Below are 23,497 nucleotides of genomic sequence, written 5' to 3'. Positions count from 1 at the left end.
TGTGACTTGGGTAATCTCCCAACACTACCCCCCGACTTCCTAGTTCTAGCTGGCTACCAGCTTGAGCGCGGGAAGTAGTTTTGGTTGGGTCATTATGGATTTGGAAATTTTAAAGTTATTGCGCGTTTTTCGAATTATCGGGCGCTTCGAGATGCCTTTAATAGGCGGCGTTTCTCCTTTTCCGAAAAGGCCTCATTATTGGGATGCCTTCTCCGAAGCGTCCTCGCGTCGTGGGCTCATGATGGGGCCGTATGATTCGATAAGGCGCTTCTGTGTTCGAGGCGTCAGCCCGGAATAAATGCGGCGTTTTATCTTTTGGGTTGACACGCGTCGTAATCCGAATGAGGAGCAGCGTTTTTTCTCGATGATCTGGGCCGTTGGAGGGATTTATATAAACCCTCACCTGGCTTTCTCCTCCTCTTTTATCGTCTTCTTCCTTCAGCTTTTCTCAGTCCGAGGTTTTTTGTTCCCGGCGTCTCACAGGTCCCTTTCCCCCTTCTTTTCCTTCCAGAGTCCCTTTTCCTTCTTCCTAATGGGTTCCGGTCCAAATGAAGTCGAGTCCACCATGAGTGTACTGGAGGTGGAAATGACCGAGGAGTGGTTTTTTCCCCTTCAAGGGTTCCGGTTGGAACCCGCCAGGCAGGGGGATCGGGTGACTGACCCTCCGGTAGGCCGGATTGGAGTGTATCTGGAATCACTCTGGGCCGGCCTACGGTTTCCTCTTCACGGCTTCGTGAATGAGTTGCTGACGGAATACCAATTGGTTCCGGCGCAACTTGCTCCGAACGCCTGGAGAACAGTGATCGGTTTTCTGTCGCTGTGCTTACTGCAAGGGATTCCGACCTCTGTTAACGTCTTCCGGCGACTTTTTGTGCTAAAGTTGAATCCGGGAGACGGAGAGTGGCTCTATATCGCCCTTCGGGTGGGTCAGCCACTCTTCCATGGTGCCCCCTCGTCCATCCACGACTGGAAGAAGAAGTTCTTCTTCCTGGGGTCTGAGCGGCCGTGGGGTTTTGACCCTGGATGGGGGCCAACCCATCTCAAATCTGTCAACAAAGTCCCCAGGCTTTCTTCGCGTGAGCAGGGGGTCCTCGACGCCATCCGCAGCCTCGGGGGCGGCATCTTACTGAACGGCCTCATCAGTGAGGACGCTCTAGTAAATGTTGGGCTGAGCTCGGCGCGTCCCCATGGTAAGAGTAGCCTTAAGGTGTTTTTTCTATTTTATTACAGTTTCTAAGTTTTAATCCTGCTTGTCCTTGCAGATATCGCAAAAATGGTGACCAAGAGCGAGGTCCTATACGCCCGGTTCCAAAAGAGAGCGGCCGAGCTCTCGGGAGAACCGATCGAGCCGAGGAAGAAAGCGAAGACCTCGGCTACCACCTCAGTTGAGGCGCGCGCTCCTCGCCCCGCGCGCCTTGAGGCTGGTCGGGGAGAGGGCGCAGGCTCTGGCGGAGCCACGATGGCACTTCCATGCCCGGTGCCCATTTCGCAAGTCCCTGGTCGGCAGGAAGCTCCAAATTCCGACCAGGGAGGGAGGACTTCGACAGATTTGGCGCTCGCGCGCCCCTCTTCTACCATGCGGCGGTCAAGTTGGCCGCCAATCCGACCCCAACTCTCCGGTTCCGAGCCGGGGAATAGCCAGGAAGCGACGGGGTCGGCTGCACCCAGGCCGGCCGAGGCCGGCCTGGCGGGTTCATCGGGCCCCCAGGAGCGGGTGCCATATGCTCCTGGATGGGCCGTCTTTGAGGGCGACTCGGCCCTCGACAGCGTACAAGTGGCGCGCGAAGTTCTCCGGGTCGCGCTGCTCCCGGCCGACCAGGCCAAGATCCGGTCCATGAACTATGGCGAGTTCATGGATTCCACTATTTGCTCCTCCATCCGAGTAAGTCAGCTTTTATCTCTGTGCAAATTTGTGTTTCGGCTTAAAACTATTTCTTACATGTCCCTCTTGCAGCGCCTCCACGAGACCGAAACGATGATTCACATCATTCAGGACTATCGGGACCGGGCCCGAAGGCATCAAAGGGGGCGTGAGGAGGCCGAAACGAAGTTCCTCGCATCCGAGGCCGAGCAGAAAGTGCTTCAAGCGAAGCTAGGGGCGGCCGAGGACGAGGTTCGGGCTCTGGTCGCCGAACTTAAAGAGGAGAAGGGCGCGCACACTTTGACTAGGTCTGAAGTGCGCACCGCGGAGGCCCGTCGGACGGAGGCCGAATCGTCGCTCGCTATACGCGAACAGGAGGTGGGGGAGGCTCGAATAAAGGTCCAAGATCTCGAGATCCGTCTACTTGACGTGCAATCTCTGCTCGCGGACCGTGAAAGAGAAATAAAGACTTTGGAGCGGAAGGCCGCCTACCATGAGGCTCGGGAAAAGGAGGCCCGGGAGCAGGCCCAGGACGCCGTCAAGCTCTTCCGTGAGTCGGAAGAGTTTCGCGACTTGATGGAAGAGGAAGGCGTCAACGGGCTCATCCAGGGTTTCAAGGACTTCCGCAACCAGTTGCGGCGACTTCTTCCAGACTTCGACCTTAGCCTGCTTCAACCAGGCGCTGGGGTCGAAAATCCAGAAGCGGAGGCGGAGGCAGAGGTTCCAACCTCTGGCGGGGCCGACCAGGAGGGTCAAGCTGAAGAAGGTGAGATCGCTCCCGAGGTCACCGAGGCAGCTCCCGAAGCTACCGTGGAGGCCTCGACCGCAGAGGAGCCAACCGCTCCTGAAGTCGCCGGGCCTGAGCCCTCAGTGTAGTTTTCTCCTTTTTCCTATCTTCTTTTTTTTGTAAGCCGGAGCGGCCTCTATACTTGTTAAGGCCGAGTCCGAGCTCTTGTACTAGGCCTACGGGCTTTTTGAAATGAATATACATTTGTTATGACTTGTGACTTGTGCTTTGGTTTCATTTTTGGCTGGCTAAAGATCTTTCGTTCGAATCTGCTTTTATATCAAAGGAATTAGGCTCTACGGCTCCAACTTCGTCCGCCATATAACCGAACTTGCGTTAAGACTCGGCACAGCCGAGCCTAGGTCCTAAGACCAGCACTATAACGATGACTATGTCTAGGATACGCTCGGGCTCGGAGGGATCTTTTCGAGCTTAGCTCAGAATTCGACCGAGCCATAGGACTTCGCTAATCAAAGATTCTTCAGCGAACTTTGAGCCCGATCCTCAGGTTGCCGAGGCGGGTGATTAAATCTGGTACCATGAGCGCTCTTATGCCGAGGTTATGAACTCCGCCTGGCTACTGAAGACACTCTTCTGCTCGGGGTCCTTCTTTAGGGGACGCCGATAAGATAGAAAAATCCGAGAACGAAAATGAATAAAGTAATGTAGAGATATTAATTGAACAGGTACCTGGTACCGTGAGCGTTCCTATGCCGAGGCTGTGAGCTTCACCTGGCTACTGAAGACGCTCTTCTGCTCGGGGTCCTTCTTTAGGGGACGCCGATAAGATAGAAAAATCCGAGAACGAAAATGAATAAAGTAATGTAGATATATTAATTGAACAGGTACCTGGTACCGTGAGCGTTCCTATGCTGAGGCTGTGAGCTTCACCTGGCTACTGAAGACGCTCTTCTGCTCGGGGTCCTTCTTTAGGGGACGCCGATAAGATAGAAAAATCTGAGAACGAAAATGAATAAAGTAATGTAGAGATATTAATTGAACAGGTACCTGGTACCGTGAGCGTTCCTATGCCGAGGCTGTGAGCTTCACCTGGCTACTGAATACGCTTTTCTGCTCGGAGTCCGTTCTTTGGGGACACCGGCAGAGGTGAATTCAAGTAAAAATAAATGAGATAATGTAAGAACGTTAATTGAACGGGTACCTGGTACCGTGAGTGTTCTCGAGCCGAGCTCGCTGGTCGATGGAGACCGCATCCCGAAGTATCGGGGCATCCCGACCGTGGTCGGGGCATCCCGACCGTGGTCGGGGTAGGAGAACGAGCCGAGCTCGTTGGTTGAAGCCGATGGAGAACGAGCCGAGCTCGTTGGTCGGTGAAGGCCACATCCCGATCTCACGGACATCATCCCGAAAAATCGGGGCATCCCGACCGTGGTCGGGATAGGAGAACGAGCCGAGCTCGTTGAATACATCCCGTTGTATGGGGGGCATCCTGACCATGGTCGGGGTAGGAGAACGAGCCGAGCTCGTTGGTCGGTGGTGGACGCATCCCGTTGTATGGGGGCATCCCGACCGTGGTCAAGGTAGGAGAACGAGCCGAGCTCGTTGGCCGATGGAGAACGAGCCGAGCTCGTTAGTCGGTGGAGGGCGCGTCACGATCTCACGGACCATCCCGAAATATCGGGGCATCCCGACCGTGGTCGGGGTAGGAGAACGAGCCGAGCTCGTTGAATACATCCCGTTGTATGGGGGCATCCTGACCATGGTCGGGGTAGGAGAACGAGCCGAGCTCGTTGGCCGGTGGTGGACGCATCCCGTTGTATGGGGGCATCCCGACCGTGGTCAAGGTAGGAGAACGAGCCGAGCTCGTTGGCCGATGGAGAACGAGCCGAGCTCGTTAGTCGGTGGAGGGCGCGTCACGATCTCACGGACCATCCCGAAATATCGGGGCATCCCGACCGTGGTCGGGGTAGGAGAACGAGCCGAGCTCGTTGAATACATCCCGTTGTATGGGAGCATCCTGACCATGGTCGGGGTAGGAGAACGAGCCGAGCTCGTTGGCTGGTGGTGGACGCATCCCGTTGTATGGGGGCATCCCGACCGTGGTCGGGGTAGGAGAACGAGCCGAGCTCGTTGAATACATCCCGTTGTATGGGGGCATCCTGAGCATGGTCGGGGTAGGAGAACGAGCCGAGCTCGTTGGCCGGTGGTGGACGCATCCCGTTGTATGGGGGCATCCCGACCGTGGTCAAGGTAGGAGAATGAGTCGAGCTCGTTGGCCGATGGAGAACGAGCCGAGCTCGTTGGCCGGTGGAGGGCGCGTCACGATCTCACGGACCATCCCGAAATATCGGGGCATCCCGACCGTGGTCGGGGTAGGAGAACGAGCCGAGCTCGTTGAATACATCCCGTTGTATGGGGGCATCCTGACCATGGTTGGGGTAGGAGAACGAGCCGAGCTCGTTGGCCGGTGGTGGACGCATCCCGTTGTATGGGGGCATCCCGACCGTGGTCAAGATAGGAGAACGAGCCGAGCTCGTTGGCCGATGGAGAACGAGCCGAGCTCGTTGGCCGGTGGAGGGCGCGTCACGATCTCACGGACCATCCCGAAATATCGGGGCATCCCGACCGTGGTCGGGGTAGGAGAACGAGCCGAGCTCGTTGAATACATCCCGTTGTATGGTGGCATCCTGACCATGGTCGGGGTAGGAGAACGAGCCGAGCTCGTTGGCCGGTGGTGGACGCATCCCGTTGTATGGGGGCATCCCGACCGTGGTCAAGGTAGGAGAACGAGCCGAGCTCGTTGGCCGATGGAGAACGAGCCTGGTATCATAAGACAACACAGGAGATTCGGTGAGTTCAAACAAAGGCACAAGCCGTTTATAAATGAAATCTATGGTTTGCAGTGAGAGGTCCCTTGGGATTCTATTGGTAGTACACGCGGAGATTTTCGAAACTCCAGCTTCGTGGGATGGAAGCCCTATTTAGAGACTCTAGCTTATAAGTTTCGGGCCGACGGATACGTGTGATTCGGTAAGGTCCTTCCCAGTTTGGAGCCAGTTTTCCTTGTTCGGTTGGTCGGGAGGCCTCGGTTCTTCTGAGGACAAGGTCTTCTGCTTTGAAGGACTTGATTTTGACTCTGGCGTTGTAGTATTGAGCTATCTTTTGCTGGTACCTCGCCATGCGAACGCGAGCGGCCTTCCTTGTTTCCTCGATCAGGTCGAGGTTGTTCCTTAGCTGCGAGGAGTTGGAGCTGGCGTCATGATGCTCTACCCTCGGAGATGGGAGTCCGATCTCTAACGGGATGACAGCTTCCGTTCCGTATGTCAGATTGAAGGGAGTCTCGCCGGTGGGGACATGGAATGTGGTCCGGTAAGCCCATAGGACATTGTACAGGTCTTCGACCCATTGTCCTTTGGATTTGTCGAGCCTGGCTTTGAGTCCCTGCAAAATAGTACGATTTGTTATCTCGGTTTCTCCGTTTGTCTGAGGATGCGCGACCGAGGTGAAGCGGTGGTCGATGCCAAGCTCAGAGCAGAATTCTCTGAAACGAAGGTTGTCGAATTGGCGGCCGTTGTCGGATATGAGGACACGGGGAAGCCCGAATCTGCAGATTATTGACTTCCAAATAAAATCCCGCATCTTCTGTTCGGTGATCCGGGCGAGTGGCTCGGCCTCCACCCATTTTGTAAAATAGTCGATGGAGACGACCAAGAATTTTCTTTGCCCGGTAGCCAGAGGGAATGGCCCCAGAATGTCAATTCCCCACTGGGCGAAAGGCCAAGGGGAGCTGATAGAGGTTAAGGGGGCCGAGGGTCGGTGTTGGACATTGGCGTTTCTCTGGCATCGGTCGCACCTCCGGACGAAGTCCATGGTATCCTTTTGAAGTGTCGGCCAATAATATCCCTGGCGTAAAATTTTATGGGCCAATGCTCGTCCCCCCAGGTGACTTCCGCAAATCCCTTTATGGACTTCGCTCATTGCGTAATCAGCCTCTGTCGGGCGGAGGCATCTAAGGAGGGGAGAGGTGAAAGATCTCCGATAAAGCTTTTTCTCGTGCAATATGTACCAGGTGGCGGAGCGCTTCACTCGGCGAGCTTCCCGTTCATCATCGGGGAGGACTTCATCTTGCAGGTAACTGATGAGCTCGTCCATCCAGCTTGGCTCGAACTCAATACAAAGGGCCTGCTCGAGCTTCTCCGTACTGGGTTCTTGAAGGTACTCCAGTGCCGTTGTTTTGGGGAGCTCGCTCATGCGGGAGGACGCCAGCTTTGACAGCTGGTCGGCCCTGAGATTCTCCGACCTGGCAACATGTTGGATGTGAAAAGAATCCAAGGTCGAGGCGAGATCCCGTACCTTCTGAAGATACTTTTGCATTGTGGGGTCTCTGGCTTCGAAGTCGCCCAGGATTTGGTTGACGACGAGTTGAGAATCACTGAAGGCCTCTAAGTCCTTCACACCTAGCTCCTTGGCTAGCTTGAGCCCGGCGACTAGTGCTTCGTATTCCGCCATGTTGTTGGAAGCAGGGAACTCGAGGCGTAGGGCCTGCTCGGCGACCACCCCCTCCGGGCTGGTGAGGATGAGACCCGCTCCGCTACCCCCGAGTTTGAAGAGCCATCGACATGTAAGGCCCATGCTAGACTAGGGGTCTGCTTTGTTGGTGTAGGCTCGGGTTCGGGCTCGACCTCGTCCGGCACGGTGCACTCGACTACGAAGTCGGCGAGTGCTTGCGCTTTGATCGCCGGTCTGGGTCGGTACTCGAGGTCGAATTCTCCGAGTTCGATGGCCCATTTAATAATCCGGCCGGCGCGGTCTGATCTCTGCAGAACCTGCTTTACTGGCTGGTCGGTCAGCACGGCCGTTGTGTGGGCTTGGAAGTAAGGCCGGAGTCTTCGCGCTGAGATGACCAAGGCATAGACAGTCTTCTCCAGCTTGGAGTATCGGGTCTCAGCATCCCTTAAGACCGGCTGGTGTAATACACTGGTTTTTGGAGCTTGCTCTCCTCTCGGACCAGGACCGAGCTTACTGCTACAGGGGAAACAGCTAGATACAAGTAGAGGAGTTCACCCTGTTGAGGCTTTGTGAGTAGGGAAGGGGAGGCCAGAAGGTGCTTGATCTCTTCAAAAGACTACTGGCACTCGTTCGACCATAGGAAATTCTTTGGCTTCTTTAGAGCCGTAAAGAATGGAAGGCAGCGCTCGGCCGAGCGGGAGATGAACCTCCCGAGGGCCGCAACCCGGCCTGTAAGCCGTTGTACCTCCTTGACTGTCTTTGGGGGCGTCATTTTCCGGAGTGCTCGGATCTTTTCAGGGTTGGCCTCAATTCCCCGTTGTGTGATGATGAAGCCGAGGAATTTGCCTGAGGTGACTCCGAAGGCGCATTTGGCTGGGTTAAGTTTCATTTGGTATTTTCGGAGTGTGGAGAATGCTTCATTAAGATCAGCCACATGGTCTTGCGCCACCTTACTCTTCACCAGCATATCATCAACATAGACCTCTATGTTTCGGCCTATTTGGTCTTTAAAGATCCGGTTGACCAGCCTCTGATAGGTCGCCCCGGCATTCTTTAAGCCGAACGGCATTACTTTGTAGCAGTAGGTACCCCCGTCGGTGATGAAGGCTGTCTTTTCTTCATCTTCTGGCGCCATGCGGATCTGGTTGTATCCGAAAAAGGCGTCCATAAACGCCAGCAGCTCGTGCCCCGAGGTAGAGTCTACAAGTTGGTCGATGTTGGAAAGTGGAAAGCTGTCCTTTGGGCAAGCTTTATTCAAGTCGGTGTAGTCCACGCACATGCGCAACTTTCCGTTGGCTTTTTTGACGAGGACCACGTTGGCAAGCCATTCCGGATAGGATATCTTCCGGATGAAGCCAGCCTCAAGGAGTTTGGCAACCTCCTCGGTTGCTGCTCGTTGCCATTCAGGGGCGGCGCCTCGCTTCTTTTGTCGTACGGGCTTGCAGTTTGGCTTTACTTGGAGCCGGTGGACCATGATCTCTGGATCTATCCCCGGCATATCCGCGGGCGACCACGCGAAGACGTCCATGTTGTCTCGCAGGAAGTTGACGAGGCGATCCCTTTCGCACTTATTGAGGCCAGAACCGACCTGCACGGTTAGCTCAGGAAAGTTTTCGTGCAAGGAGACTTGGATTAGTAGCTCACCAGGCTCTACCCGCTCCTTCTGAGGACTGACTCGTGCCTCTGGAGCTTTAGCTGAAGGCTGGTTGGTTGCTGGGATAGGTGCCTCAGCTGGTCGCCTCGCCTCGTAAGTGGCCATGTAGCACCGTCTGGCTGCCATCTGGTCCCCACGAACTTCGCCGACTCCTTGGCTGGTGGGGAATCGCACGAGCAAGTGGCGAGTCGAAACCACTGCTCGGAGGGCATTGAGACCTGGTCTTCCGAGGATGGCATTGTAGGCTGAAGGCAGGCGTATCACAAGGAAGCTCATCCTCACGGTACTTTCACGGGGGGCGAGCCCGACCGAGACCAGGAGGTCGACCTCGCCCTCCACTGGGACAGAATCCCCAGTAAATCCGACTAGCGGAGCATTCATTCTCCGTAGTTGCTCTGTTGTCATCTCCATTTTACAGTAGGCATCAAAATACAAAACATTCGCCGAGCTTCCATTATCGATCAAGATGCGTTTTACATCAAATCTGTTTATAATCATAGAGATGACAACGGCATCATCGTGGGGAGTTTCGACTCCCTCCAGATCATCATCCGAGAAGGAGATGGCTTCCGAGGCGCGTAAGCGTTTTGAGGAGGTTCCTTCCCCTGAAGCTTCTCCGACAGGGGTCCCGCCTCGGATGGTGTTGATGATGCCGGCGATGGGCCCGTTGGCATTCGAACTTTCAGGCTGGGTGGCTTCTTCGGCTCTCTTCTTTTCTTCACGCCGGCCTCGCACAAATCGATCGAGCATCCCTCGGCGAATGAGTGCTTCGATCTCGTTCCGGAGCTGGTAGCAGTCCTCGGTATCATGACCGTGATCTCGATGAAAACGGCAATATTTCCGAGGGTCGCGCCGAGCTCCGAAATCTCGTTTAGGAGGTGGGAGTCGGATGCGATCTTGACCCTCAATCTCCATGAGGATTTCAGCCCGAGGAGCGGTGAGGGGGGTATAGTTCTCGTACCTCCCCTCGGGTGCATGGGCCCGTGGCGGAAACCTCGGGCGGAGTGATAGCCTCTGCTGAGGCGGTCCCCGTAGTCGGGGTGGACTTTTCAGGCGGGGCAGATTTTTGGCTTGGCGCGGAGACGGGCTTCTGGGCTGGCCGCGCTCCTCGCGACGCCTTTTCTGTCTCTTGGAGGTCTGTTCGGCCCCGCTCCGCCTGGTAGCCACGGCTTCTTCAGCCTTGGCATACTTCCGCGCCCGAACAAGCATTTCGGTGAGGTCCGCAGGGAAGCTCTTCTCAATAGAGAAGAGGAACCTGTAAGACCGGGCTCCAGTCTTTAATGCTGACATGGCGATTGACTGGTCAAGCTCCCGGACTTCCCATGTTGCGGCGGTAAACCGATCCAAGTACTCCCTGAAGGATTCTCCCTCCTTTTGTTTGATATCGAGGAGGGAGTCTGATGTCCGCCGCTGGGGCTGGCTAGCGGCAAAATTGCCGGTAAACTGACGGCCGAGCTGCTCAAAAGAGGAGACCGTGCTCGGCTTTAGCCCGGTAAACCAAAGGCGGGCCGGTCCTCGGAGTGTCGCTGGGAAAGCTTTGCACATCATGGCTCCGAGGCTCCTTGTAGGGCCATTAAGACCCGATAATTTTCCAAGTGGTCTAAGGGATCAGCCCTACCGTTGTAAGGCTCCACATGGGGCATTTTGAACCGCGACGGGGCCGGTTCGTCTTTGATCTCCGGGGAGAAAGGAGACTTCGTAGTGAACTCGAAGTCACCATCACGTCCCGATTTTCTCCCGTGGAGCGCCTGGATTTGGCGCTCCAGCTCCTCGACCTTCTTGTCGAGCTCATGATTCTGGGGGATCGCTGCAGCGGTCCGTTCCGGTGCGAGTTGCCCTGGAACTGATTCGACCTCCGAGGTTTGTGGCCAGCCACCAGGGCCTCTAGCTGGGTGTTCTCTCCAGAGGGAGGCCTGGACTTGAGAGTCCTGACCTCGAAGGGGAAGCCCGCTTGTGGGGGGCTCCGGTTGAACTGGGGCCGGAGGGAGTGGTATCGTCGGGACACCCCCGGGTTGCAAGCTTTGGACAGCAGTAGCCAAGGCCCGCACCTGCTGCACCAGGGCATCAAACTGCTCCGGCCGAACTTGAGGAGTTGACTCGGCCGGAGGTGGTGAGTTCTGGACAGAGTGTCCAGGACTAGGTAGAGGACGTCGAGAGGCATTGGAAGCCCCTTTACTTCTTAGCTTCATGGCAGCAACTCGGGCCCTTTCTCTAGCGCCAACTGTTGCTGGAAATTGGACCCGGGGGCTGCCGTGAAGCGAGAAGGGAGGAGCTCCGCTTGCCTGGGGCGGTGGACGGCGGTGCGTCGACGGGCGGCGTCCTCCCGGAGGATCCTGCAAAAAACCGGTGGCCGGGTTTTCCGGCGCCGGCCCTCCGAAGCTTAAGTCAGAGGGGGCTAATATGTGGGGGGAGTAAAGGAAGAGAACCTCCTTCCTTTTTTCTCCGTGTCTTTTTTGTATCTATCCCCCCTCCTCCCCTTCTCTCTTTGAATGTCCTCCTTTTATAGAGGGATATAGTATTACCTGGGAGGTGACAGGGAAGTTTGTCTCCTTTTGCAATAATTGGGCACGATCGCGCTCATTAATGGCGTTGGGGAGAATAAGGCCGGATCAGGTCGGAGTCAGGGAGCTGTCACGGCCGGCCAGGCCCGTTAAGGTGGTTGAACCGCCGGTCGTGGTAGGCCTGGGGTCCGTAGATGGTAAGTGGATTAATTGTTGAATGAACCGGCAGTCAGGGTGAGCCATATGCTTTGATGGCTCAGTGATCTGGAGATCGTCTTGGGCCGTGTTCATTTAATGACTGAGTGCATCGGAGGCCCGAGGGGGTCTTATGCATTTATGGCAGGTCATTCCGAGTTCTTGTGGAGATCCCGTGCTTTGATGGCGGCAGATTGTAGTGGAGTCGTGTGCTTGATTGTCAAACCTGTTGAAGGATTAGGCGGAGATTGAGTATTTGGCTAAGGCGTGGGCTCAGCAGAGGTGCTGAGCCGAGCAGGTTACTGAGCCGAGCAGGTCACTTAGCGGAATGTCCCGTGGCGGGGTTGCTCCTGGTCGGCGCTTTCTAATCGAGCGCCTCTCTGGTCGGCGCTCCTTGGTCGAGCGCCTCCGAGGTGTCGTGACTTGGGTAATCTCCCAACAGTATCATAATTTGGCCTCAAAGCATTTAGCTATTAAAAAAATAGCTTTGAAGATGAGTTCGGAGAACTTGTTGGCTACTTGGCTACGGTCTCAGCCTGGAGGAGGAGCCGCATTTGACTCTAAGCGGCCAAGGATCACGTAGGACCTATCTCTTCCTTAGGGGCATCTAGTTTACTGTTAGAAGGTTCTGTTCTTCTTCGGAGAACCCAAGATCTTCTTTTGTAGATGAGGAATCGCTTTCAATATTTACGTGATAGCAATTTTGGTTCATTGTCAGAGGTGATTCATTGTCCCCTATTTTCTTCTGGTTCTTTCTTGCAGCACGTTTCGATTTTTTTTTTAATAGTTTTGACTAAAAGATTGTTTTTTCAGTCAAAAGCTGCGATATTGTCGCCTCGCCTGTTTCTCTTCTGTTAGATTTTTTCCAGATCGGTACAATTTTTTTATTGCTGTTACTTTTAATTATTCCATGTCGATGGATATGAAACTCGCACTACTTAAAAGCGTGCTCTGTATTTATAGATCAAAATGTCTGCTTCAACTTTGAAAATTTTTTAGCGTGTCTAATTTGGTAGTTGACATATGCTCTACTTACAGAAAAGTTTATAGAAATCTGCTATCCTTGTTAAAAAAAAACAAACCGGGCATTGTTGTGATTTTAATAATTCTCAGATTACCAGGAAATAACAGTGATTGTTGAAGCAAAATATCGGCACCTGAAGAGCATTCAGCACAGAGTGGCCTGAGTGGCGGTGGAGGGGGACACCGTCCTTTCAGACTAAGCATGTATTCAAAGAAACTAATGGCGCCATGGACTGTGTAGCTTCTTATGTGGCCTATTGCTCTAAGGTACCCTATAGGTGGGAAAAGAAAATTGTCCAACACTCTGAGACTTGTTTTCTGATTTTATTAGGCGTATCCGTACTCGAGTTGTTGAAAGAAAAAAAAAAAAAGACTTATTCAATAGCTCGAAGAGGTATTGCAGGGAGTATGGTCCGAGCCAAATGTGAGGCACAAGACAATGGGCCATCTACCAACACAAGGGAGATGGTATGGAAGCTTGCAGAGGCCGGCATGAACGTCGCTCGGCTAAACATGTCTCACGGAGATCAACCAGCCCATCATTAGGTATTTGATCTGGTGAAAGAGTACAATGCTCAGTCATAGATTAGAGGCATTCCAAAGCTCCCAACCTGCACCAACAGAAAATAGCAGTGCTTTTTGTTGCCATAGCAGCGATGGGTTTTAAAGGCGTTCAGCCAGGTACAAGGAGCTCCACAACAGTCATATACACTGTTTGTTCTTTAGCCAAGTATAAATAATATTGTTTCCTCCTCTCATGGGAACACTACACGAATCCAAAAGAATGGTTCTCTAAAGAAGAAGAAAAAGGAAAAGAAAAACTAGAACTCTAAATATGAGCAACGCACGACAGTCATAACAGGAAGCAATCCAGAGTGCAAGAAATGCTGTTGGACCCAAACCAAACAACTGTCACAGCAAGATACAAGGTGAGTTCATGCTCGATGTACAAAAGAAAATTATCAAAATAGCAAAAAGGGTTTGGAATTCACTAAAGAACTATATTTGATGGAGAAAATGAGAAGCCTTCTGGTCAGGCTGGAATGCTCCTCGTGTGGGTCATTCAGGTTCAAAAAATCTCCTGCGCAAGGTTTAGTAATGTAATCTTTGCACAACAAACTTGACACCATATTTGGTTAATGAGCCAGTCCTCGTTTAGAGCTTTCACGTTTAAAGCATATGTCAAAGAAAATATAACACAAACCACTCTTAAGTAAGAACCATAACGATCTAGCCATACCCTATATTTGATATGACACAAATCACAGCATTGAAATAAAATTAAGATGTTCTCAACGAGAAGCAAACAAAGCTAAACAATACACAAGAGCTGTGTTTACTGTAACCGAATAAAACACTAGCAAGCCTACACTACAAGTTTGCCTCCCCTATCTTTCCCTTTATTTTTTCCACAAGAGGGCCTTAAGATCACATACAAGTTTCAACAAAATATAATTAATGAACAAGAAATGCTGATTTTGTCTATCCCAGGCATCAAAGTTACTTTGAACATATAATACCCAGCAGACCACACTATGCCAGAACTAAGATCAAAACCACACAAGGAAGAAGAATCTTAAAAAAAAAAGAAGCATGCTTTGCCATTATATCCACCTGTGCATCATGGGATGTGACAAGTCTTGCTCTGAAGTGCCAGCGTCTGATTGGCTTGTAGAGTTGCTTTGAAGGCCTGCACTGCTAGCCAGCATCACCAACAGACTCCCTCCATGCACCCTCCCTTCTGGAATCGAATCTGATCCAGACTGGCAAGGAATGAGACTAGGCATGATATTATTCTTTGTATCACAACCACTCCAGTGTACAAAGTTCTCCCCATCATTGCCTATCTTTGAGAATGTATTTTCTTCAACAGTGATGTCTTTCATTTTCTCAGTTTTAACCAGTGTTGGGTACCGAGTAGCTGACGGTCCCAGAGAGCCCCCACCATGAACACAACGATCTTGCACAAGAGCACTATGTGCAGCACAAAGACCGGTTTTGCCCCTAGCAAACCTATCACAAGGAGGAGCACCAGCACCAACATTTGATCCTAACTGGCCCCATGAGCAGCGCTTGCCTCCTCCATGTGCCTTGCAAAAATCAGTGCTCCCCTGTGCACTCTTTCCACACCCTTCAAACCTACATCGCTTGCCCCCACCATGCCGAACACAGAAATCTGTTCGCCCCCTAGCACTCTTAGTGCACCCAGGAACAGCACACCTCTTCCCACCACCATGAGCAACACAGAACTGGGTCCCACCATGCACACTTTTTGGGCAAACACCTCCACCCTGAAATGAGCAGCGCTTCCCTCCACCATGTCCCTTACAGAAAGGAGTGCTCCCTTCAGCCCCTTTGGTGCACCCCAAAAAAGTGCACCTCTTTCCACCACCATGTGCCTTACAGAACATTGTGCTCCCTTGTGCACCCTTTGAACATCCTGAAAACTGGCAGCGCCTTCCACCTCCATGAGAAATGCAGAGACCAGAGTAACCTTCTGCACTCTTTGTGCAATTCTCCGTCTGACACCTCTTGCCACCTCCATGTCTGATGCATAAACCTGATTTTCCCCTAGCAGCTCGGGTGCAGCTCTCATGGCCGCAGCGCCGGCCACCACCATGAGCAATGCAATAATCAGTGCGGCCTTCAGCGCTCTTTGTGCAGCCAAGGTATTGACATCGCCGACCACCTCCATGGGCCTTGCAAAAGATGGTCCTACCCTCGGCTCCCTTGTGACAGCCAGGTCTCTGGCATCTTCGCCCCCCACCATGGGCTATGCATAGTCCAGAAGCACCTCTTGCTCCTTTTCCACATCCTTGGAACTGACAAGTTTTTGTGGTAGTGTCGCGTTGCTGCAGAAGAGTAACCCCGGAAGTACAGGCAACTGGGCTTTTCACTGTTTGTATCTTGGTTGATGTGAGGTCAGGGACGATTGCAATTGGATCAACTTTAGCATGAATCTTTTGGTTGGAATGAAAGCTGCTAGTTGTCTCTGAAATATAGACAGAGGGTGCCACATATCTCCCAAATATCCAGCGAGATGATGCTGATCCTTCATCAAATGTTGGCACTTGACTGATCACTGCTGATGCGTCCAATCTGTTCTGAAGTTGATCTGAGACTGGCCTGATACCAGTAATAACAGATTCAGATGGGCCAGTTGATAGACTTAAGTGGACATCATACACTGGTTCACTTCCTGATGCCTTAGGAGCAGCAACAGAGGATTTCTTAGGGCTAAGCATATTCTCATTGCCAAGATGAAGCTGAAAATTCAAACCCAGATCAGCTGAGGATTCCTCATCAGTCTCCTTCGCTGAAGACATGGTGCAAGCAGTTGTTGAGCTAACCTTGCTAACGTCTGAGGAACTGGGTGACTGCCCTAAACCCAGTGCAAGTAAAGGATGTTCAGGACCCTCCAATCCATTGCCCCACTTCCTCTTTGTCCCTTTAGTGTTGGAACTATGCAGACTGGAAGTACCAGGGGAATCAAGTCGCAATGTAACATCCGTGCTATATTCAGCTCCAGATTGAACTTTGCTCCGGGTGACAAAAGCATGTAAAGAGGAGAGGTTGGAAGCAAAGCCTAGGTGAGGAATGCTGTCATTCATTCCTATTACCAGCAGAAGACCTCTTATATCAACCAGATATTAATCGAAAAGAACCAGTTGGCCTGACTTCCGGGACTTGCAGCTAACAATATTCAACAGTTAGAAACATCTGAATAATTGCTTGCCACCTCCACTAACAAATCCTGATGTATCACGACGATCCATTTCAAAAAATTTAAATAAACCAAAGGGGCCACACTTGTAGAAGTTAGGTTACAATATCTGATGATTCACAGCCAATGATGTCATCAACAAGAGAAAAGAAGCCAAGAACTCCTGCAGCAGAACTAAGAAGTTGAGGACAAATTAGCAGCATAAAAGAAATTGAAGGTACCCAGGAAAAGAAAAGAAAAGAAAAGAAAAGAAAAGAAAACACTAAATATCAGGTAGAAAAGAAAAGACTATTATCCACCATTAAACCTTGCAAGACTTAGGTCATCCTAGACTTGCTTATTACTTTAATAAAGGAACCCTGCAGTACATATACAATCCTCTAAAATGTCTCTACAGCATATCTACCATTTCAAAGTACAACTAAATTCACGGGTTCAGGTTCCAGAGCAACAAACAAAACGATAATTATAATAGTAGCAGGAGCAAGAGCAGCAGCAGTAGCAGGTGCAGCAGTCGTAGCAGCAGTGGTGGCAGTTGTATTAGTATTAGAAGTAGGCTCAAGTTATGGCATTGCTTATTCCTACCATTTCAAAGTATAACTAAATCTTGGAGCGCTTTGACAACAACAATGATGATGATGATGATAGTAACAGTAAAACTAAACTGAAGGAAAAGGAAAAGATTTTTTCTATTGTGAGAAAGTAAATCCATTTTTTAAGATTCATGCCAACAACTGAATTTCTCTAAGAGGTATATTCCAATATAAATCAAAATTTCAGCAGTCAGCAGATAGCTTCGCAGCCACATAGCCAGTATCTAGGAATTTGGTGTCGGTATGTCTTCATAGTTATTGTACATCTTATACTTTGTCAACTCGTAATGGAAAAATGCAATGGTGTGAATTTTTTTGTGCAATATGTACCAGATTGACATGATGTGATAAGGGCCATAAAAGCATTTTTTTGACCACTTATGCTTATTTTGGCCTCTTTTGAAATGTAAGGCCTCCCCTTTTGAGGGTTCAACGGCTCAATCTTAGTATTGGACACACTCATGTTATAAAATCACCACTCCACAAAAAATCAAAGTGTAAATATTGCCTATCTGTTATTAACGAGGAGTATTAGGTTATTACTAGTCTCATATATTTCACACAAACTTTAGTTGTGCCATTAGTGTGTCTCCTGAATCAACTTTAAGTTATATGTGTAAGAAATTAGTTCATGTTTGTCATTAATTTATAAACCAACATCCAAGAAGATACACATATTCACTGATTTGTATATGTCGTTGATGTGACTACAAAATGAATCCAAAATGGAAACAACAATGGAATATGAATGTCAAGAAGAATAAGAAGTAGACTAAGTAGTTCTATGCCTGGTATATTCTTTTGAAAATATTGCTATCTTATGATGTATATTATCTATGAACCTATGAAATGATTTTGGGTGTTGCTCAAAATATGATATAGCAAACTTCTTTATTTGGTCCATCAGTATGTATGTTTGTAGTCTAAATGTGTTGTTACTAGTCTTAGAAATTCTTAGTGGTAAACTTGCTGTGTTTGCAGTATGTTAACTGTATTACTTCCAATAGAAGTTACTAGTTGGCATTTTCAGTTTATTTGTGTTATTCATGAATATACATGGTCATCTTGTATGAAAGATTATTTTAAATTACATGATGCATGTGTTAGGAAACAATTAACTTGCATAACATGCCATGATTAGTAGAGCTGGGAACTTGTATATTACTTTTATGTAATGTTTCCTTTTTCATAAAATAACTCTTAACCCACTTACAAAGAGGTTAGAAATGGCCTAAATTAAAATTAACCCAAGGATGTAGGCCAAACCCAGGACAAAGCATTTTATTGCATGCCACTCATCCCAGCGCCACATCCAGACACAGTATAGCACAGGAAAGTACTGTGCTGGCCCATGATTGGAATAGGCATGGCACAGGTTACCTAGATCCATTGTATGTTGTGTAACTGCAAAACAACCAAGAATACCAAATAAACTAATATAAACTCATTGCCAGTCCTTTTTATGAGGAAATGAAACTTCCATCTAGATAGTTACACTGTAGACAAAATAGAGAAAGAGCCAGGAATTCTTATCAAAAACTAAAATGCACCCTAGAACTTAATTATTTATCAGTAACAACATAATCAAACTAGATTTAAAGCAAAATGTTTAGAAGTCAAATAAGTTGATGCTCGATACAGAACAACAAACAACAAAGTAATAATAAATCACAACCGGTCATACTGTATCACAAGAAAAGGTATTAATATCATTATGCCCACAATAATGTAGAGCATAGACACATGGTACGGCATCTCAGTTATGTTATGATGCCACCAGCGGGCATATCATAAGTCCATGATCTTTACCATACCATACTAGTAAGGCACCACCATGGTTACCGGCACCACCATGGTTACCGGCACCAATCCTTTACACTTTGCACTACACTATGTGCCACTAATTCTAAGACCATCATCAAACTACAAAGAAAGGAGCATCACTAGCAATTAAAGATGTCTACAAAGCAGACTTTTCTCAATAAAAGGTATGAATATAATTAACACTTTGGTCAAACCATTGATATATCTTAATCAACTGAAGAATATGGAAAATAAAAATAGCAGCTCAAGCAGTAAACGACATGAGAAAACAGTCTGATTACGCTTTGAGGCTTAGACTTACAACTAAAATGGAAACTGAATTACTGAGTAATTCTTCGCAAAATCCATTATGAGGCTAAGGTATGATATACCAAGACTAAGAAAAGAAATTGAAGAAGAGCGGAAAAAAAAGAATAAGGAAAGAAAGAAGAGTTGGAAATGTAAAATTTACCATAATCAGAAATTACATTAAATATCCATAGTCTGACACTTTTGACTCATCAAAAGCTTATATGGACCTCTACAAACTCAAGACCCTGAAGACTTTTGATCAAGATGGAAGATTTCTCCAGAGGACTCATACAACGGATAAATTATAAAATTCTATAAACACCAACAAACATAATACATAAACCTGGAAACAATCTGCTACTTAATTATACCTAGAACCTTCCATCTCCAAAATTCAAATTTAACAGAAGTCTCTGAAATACCTCTGGCAAAGAGCCAACAAAACATACCATTAAAAGGTAATTGACACATTGTAGATTTAACAAAAACCTCTTTTAGTCCCTTGGATCCATCCTACATCAAGTTCAACTCTTCAAAAGTATTGTCCTAAAGTTCAAAGAAGACTTCTCCAGCTATTAAGATTTACTTTCTGTTTGGCAGGGATATATATCATGGTTTATCTCAATATATTCAAAAAGAAAACTCATCAATTTCAGATTTTACACAATAATAATGTTTCAATTATCCTTAAGAATCATCACCTTGAGGATCTTTATGGATTATTAGGATTAAAGGAAGGATTTATCTCATTATTAGATAAAAGTCAACGTCTTACAACACCATTTTGCCACGCAATTTTCCAGAGTTTGCAATCATCATGCAAGGGAACATGGAAAGAAAATGTGAAAACATGCCTGAAGGCACTTGTTCAGCAATTTGATAAGGGAAAAAAATTCGATGACATTTTACAAGCAACATTCTAAAACAATCCTAGGTTTCATGAATCCCAACCAAAAACTAATTGTACCAGTGATTTGACCAAAAGTTAAAACTACGCTTTCAGCTTCAGTTGTTTCTGATTTATATCATATGCACTTAACTTTCCGAACCTTATTGAAAATTTTAAATCATATGACAGATATGGCCAACTATTGATGCAACAAAAGAAGCAAATGATAAAAGACAAGAAAGGATTTTTGATAACAGAGGTGCAGGAGGGAATAACGATATGATCTAGCAAGTAGAACAACAAGCATTGCATAGAATTGAATATAGATCCATGACAGAAAAATATATGTAATCTTACTTTACTAAAATAGGGAAAGAACCGTGACACGCAATAAGCTAAAAAAACTGCAGTATAATCTAGAAAAATCAATGAAGTTGTCTGTCCACCTAACAAGGCAATAAAATCATAATCTAAAAGATCGAAGAGAATTGCATGACTATTAAAGTCTTCACAATTTACGCTGCTGCAACTTCTCACTACCATTTCATACTTTTAAGTTTGTTCATACTTAAAAGTACTTTTTACATGTTTCCACTGAAATGAAAGCAGAACCCACATCACATTTCTTATCAGTATGTTACCTTTCTACAAATATTTTACATTCTTTGTTTTTGTTTTTTAAGAAAGGAGGTCATTAGTCCACCTGTTTCTAGGTAAATTTTGTAGCTTCTTTTACAAAGTTCAAAGAGAATATTGACATATCAGTATGTATACTCAATAAGATCATAATCCACATGCATAAATTACCAAAAGTACCAAGAGGGAACGCCACAGATCAGAAAATGCAGGTCCATGATGCTCAAGCAACAAAACAATAGATGATAATGAAGCAATCAAGCCACAATTGTGATAGACTAATCAAAACAATACACATTGACAGTGTTATGATAACAAGAAGTGGGACTCCCCTCAAATGTTTCGAACTTCAAAACGATTACAACATAAAAAAGACAAGTATCCCTCTCAAAAGAACATGTAACAGAAACCAGCTAATCTTTCGAGCTAAAACACACACAAAACATTAGCTGAAGACAAATATTAAAAATAATATAAAAAAGACAAACCCAACCCAGAACTCTTGCATTAAAAGAAATGAAGAATAGCAAGAAGAACAGAAAGAGATGGACCCATCAATCTAGAGATGACTACAAGATAGATGCGAGAAAATTGAAACAAAATAAAATCTCATTAAGCGTATCAGAGAGATCTAGCAAGAAAAAGAAGCGCATACTAACAGTCTAGTGTGAAAAAGAGCATGTTAACAGATTCGTATAACAGAACGCACCAAGGTGTACCCAGATCTAAGGATGCTCTTTTGCTGTGGGATAGTCTTTGTTGAAAGGATGCGGAGCCACAGGCGTGAGATTTAAACTGCACAAATTGTAGCGAAACGATGAACAAATTAACTGAATCCTATTAACTCCATACATATCCATATACCTAAAATTTGTCCAGGTTCACGAAACCATATATTACTACCTTCCCCTTTCGGATCACAATAAGATTAACCAGAGCGGCCACCCAAAGCACCTCCTAAATTCAATTGACGACAACTCTCTGTAAGAAATAGACAAATCAAGAAAGGCATGAATAAAAAACTTCTAATTCAGAAGCAAGAGAAGACGAACCCCATCAAAAGCATGAACGGTAGAAAACAAAAGACAGCAGTTCGGAGACCAAATTAATTGTTTCCAAAAATTCTTCCCCTTTTGAAAAAAAAAGAAGAGCAAATTGTCGCCAATTTGTGAGATTTGAAGCACAGAGAAAAGAAGATAAACGACGAAATCTTGAAAAGTATATCAAGAATAAGGAAAAATCCAAACTTGAACGACTTCTTCCATCAAAAACCCAGCATCTCCAGAGAATTTGATGGGAGAAAATAAACAACTTACAAGAAACAACAATAAGGCTTTTCACTCAGAATCAAAGAATTCATCCAAAACAAAAACGAAGCTTATCATGTAACACAGACTACGCAGAGGAAAAGACAAGATTTCTTGGCAGGAGAAGCAGAACCCAAAAGAAATCTCCGAGAAACAACACATCAACGAGTAAAAGAGAAATAATTTCAGAAGCCAAGAAGACACGCACCTCGCATCGCAGGCCTCGAGGCGCAACGAGTTCAAGAATTCCAGCAATCCGAGATCCCGACCGAGATGAGAGATAGGGTTTTGGGGCGGCGGAGGGAACGAGAGCGAGAGCAGCGAGCTAAGAGCGAAGGAGGCGACCGAGAGGAGGAGGAGGGAGGAAAAAACAATAATAAGAGGCACAGAAAAAGGAAAGAGAGGGAGGAAATATAGTGAGAGGAAGAGGAGGAGGGCGCAAGTGGGGAGCGGAAGGTGGCAGGAAAAAAAACAGAAAAAGATCGGGTTCGAGGGACGGGCGCACGATAGGAGGAGTGGCGCAGGTTAGGCCAAGCGGTCCGTTCTGGCCCGCGGCTTTCCCCTGGTCCAATGCTGCCAATCCCAGCTTGATTACCCAAAAATCTTGTCCACGTGTCCTTATCCTGATGGTACGTTTTGCGGGGTCGGTCCACTAGTGAGGAATCAAAGGTGTAGGGGACACGATTGGTTGTTGAGATGGGGCCACGTAGCGCCGTGGTCGGCGGTGGGTCGATGGGGCTCGGCCTGTGGCGATACGGTCGGGCGAGAGGGGCGCGACGCCACGACACGTCACTCCTGGCGTCAGATTCCACGTCGGCAGCGGCTCGCCACCGTCCGTGGTGCGCGGCCGTGGGGCCCGCCCGAGGTGCCGTCCCCACCTTTTCTTCCGTTTGTTTTTTTTTTCCGGCGTGTAGTTTCCTTTCGTTCCTTCTATTTTTCGGCGCGCCGACGCCGAATCGTCGCCGAGTTTCGGACGCTGCTGCGTTGATTTCCTCTCCCTCGTGCTGATTTATTCCCCTAATATTTGCCGCCCCCTCGGGTATATGTCAAGCTGCTGCTGCAACTTTTTTTATTATTTTCATTGAAACGGTGTCTCATGCTATTCTAATACGAATATATATATATATAAAATAAATTAAAAGATAACAAATTCTGAAGTACACTAAGGTCCTGTTTGGAAGAGCTTTTGGAGGGTCAGAAAGCACTTTCTGGTCCTCCAAAAGTACTTTTAGATGAAAAACTGTGTTTGGTAAATTTTTCAAAAAACTGTTTCAGCTTTTGCGGAAAGTTGAAAACAGCTTTTGGGAGGAAGCTCCAATTTGGAGCTTTTAGGAGGAAGCTGTTTCAGCTTTTTCGAAAAGCTGTATTTTTGACAAAAATGCTCATATTAAAATATAATAATTACATAGCTTGTCCCTTTATAAACCTAAAAATCTGCTGGAGCCAAGAACCCTAGCCGTCAGACTCCCTTCCGTAAGAAAAGGTATTTTTCTTTTCAATTTTTGTATGCATCTCTTGAACCACATTTTAGAAGAAAAAAATTTTAATCCTTCTCCATACCTTCCAAAATCAATCTATTATTTTTTTAATATTTTATACCTTTATTTTTTATAATACTATAAATATAATATCATATTATATTATATCATAATACATTAATATGTTATGTTAAATAATTTAATATTATGTTATATTATGAAAAATTAATTTATACTAATAATTATAATATTTTATACCTTTAT

The 23,497-nt window shown here is 47.6% G+C and overlaps 1 protein-coding gene across 4 annotated transcripts; it reads right to left on the bottom strand.

Moving 5' to 3' along the window:
- Positions 1-13,706: 13,706 nt before the first annotated feature.
- LOC103698281 lies at positions 13,707-22,196 on the bottom strand. 4 transcript variants are annotated; one of them, XM_008780273.4, is made up of 4 exons: positions 21,964-22,196; positions 21,352-21,429; positions 21,158-21,243; positions 13,707-16,389 (listed from the first exon to the last, which is right to left on the bottom strand). In XM_008780273.4, exon 4 carries the CDS (start codon positions 16,100-16,102, stop codon positions 14,096-14,098), a length of 2,007 nt encoding a protein of 668 aa, XP_008778495.2. In that variant the 5' UTR covers positions 16,103-16,389; positions 21,158-21,243; positions 21,352-21,429; positions 21,964-22,196; the 3' UTR covers positions 13,707-14,095. The 4 variants fall into 4 exon arrangements, with proteins under 4 accessions (XP_008778495.2, XP_008778496.2, XP_008778497.2 ...); XM_008780274.4 differs by having other exon boundaries at positions 13,707-16,378; XM_008780275.4 differs by having other exon boundaries at positions 21,352-21,405; positions 21,964-22,154.
- Positions 22,197-23,497: the final 1,301 nt, after the last annotated feature.

Source organism: Phoenix dactylifera, unplaced genomic scaffold (assembly GCF_009389715.1).
Source record: "Phoenix dactylifera cultivar Barhee BC4 unplaced genomic scaffold, palm_55x_up_171113_PBpolish2nd_filt_p 000121F, whole genome shotgun sequence".
Classification (NCBI taxonomy): domain Eukaryota; kingdom Viridiplantae; phylum Streptophyta; class Magnoliopsida; order Arecales; family Arecaceae; genus Phoenix; species Phoenix dactylifera.
The sequence above is the reverse complement of the archived record's forward strand: the minus strand, read 5'-3'. Positions and strand labels throughout refer to the sequence as shown.

Bases quoted from the DNA above. Each gene is read 5' to 3' on its own strand.
- LOC103698281 (XM_008780273.4), bottom strand. From the start codon at position 16,102: ATGAATGACAGCATTCCTCACCTAGGCTTTGCTTCCAACCTCTCCTCT.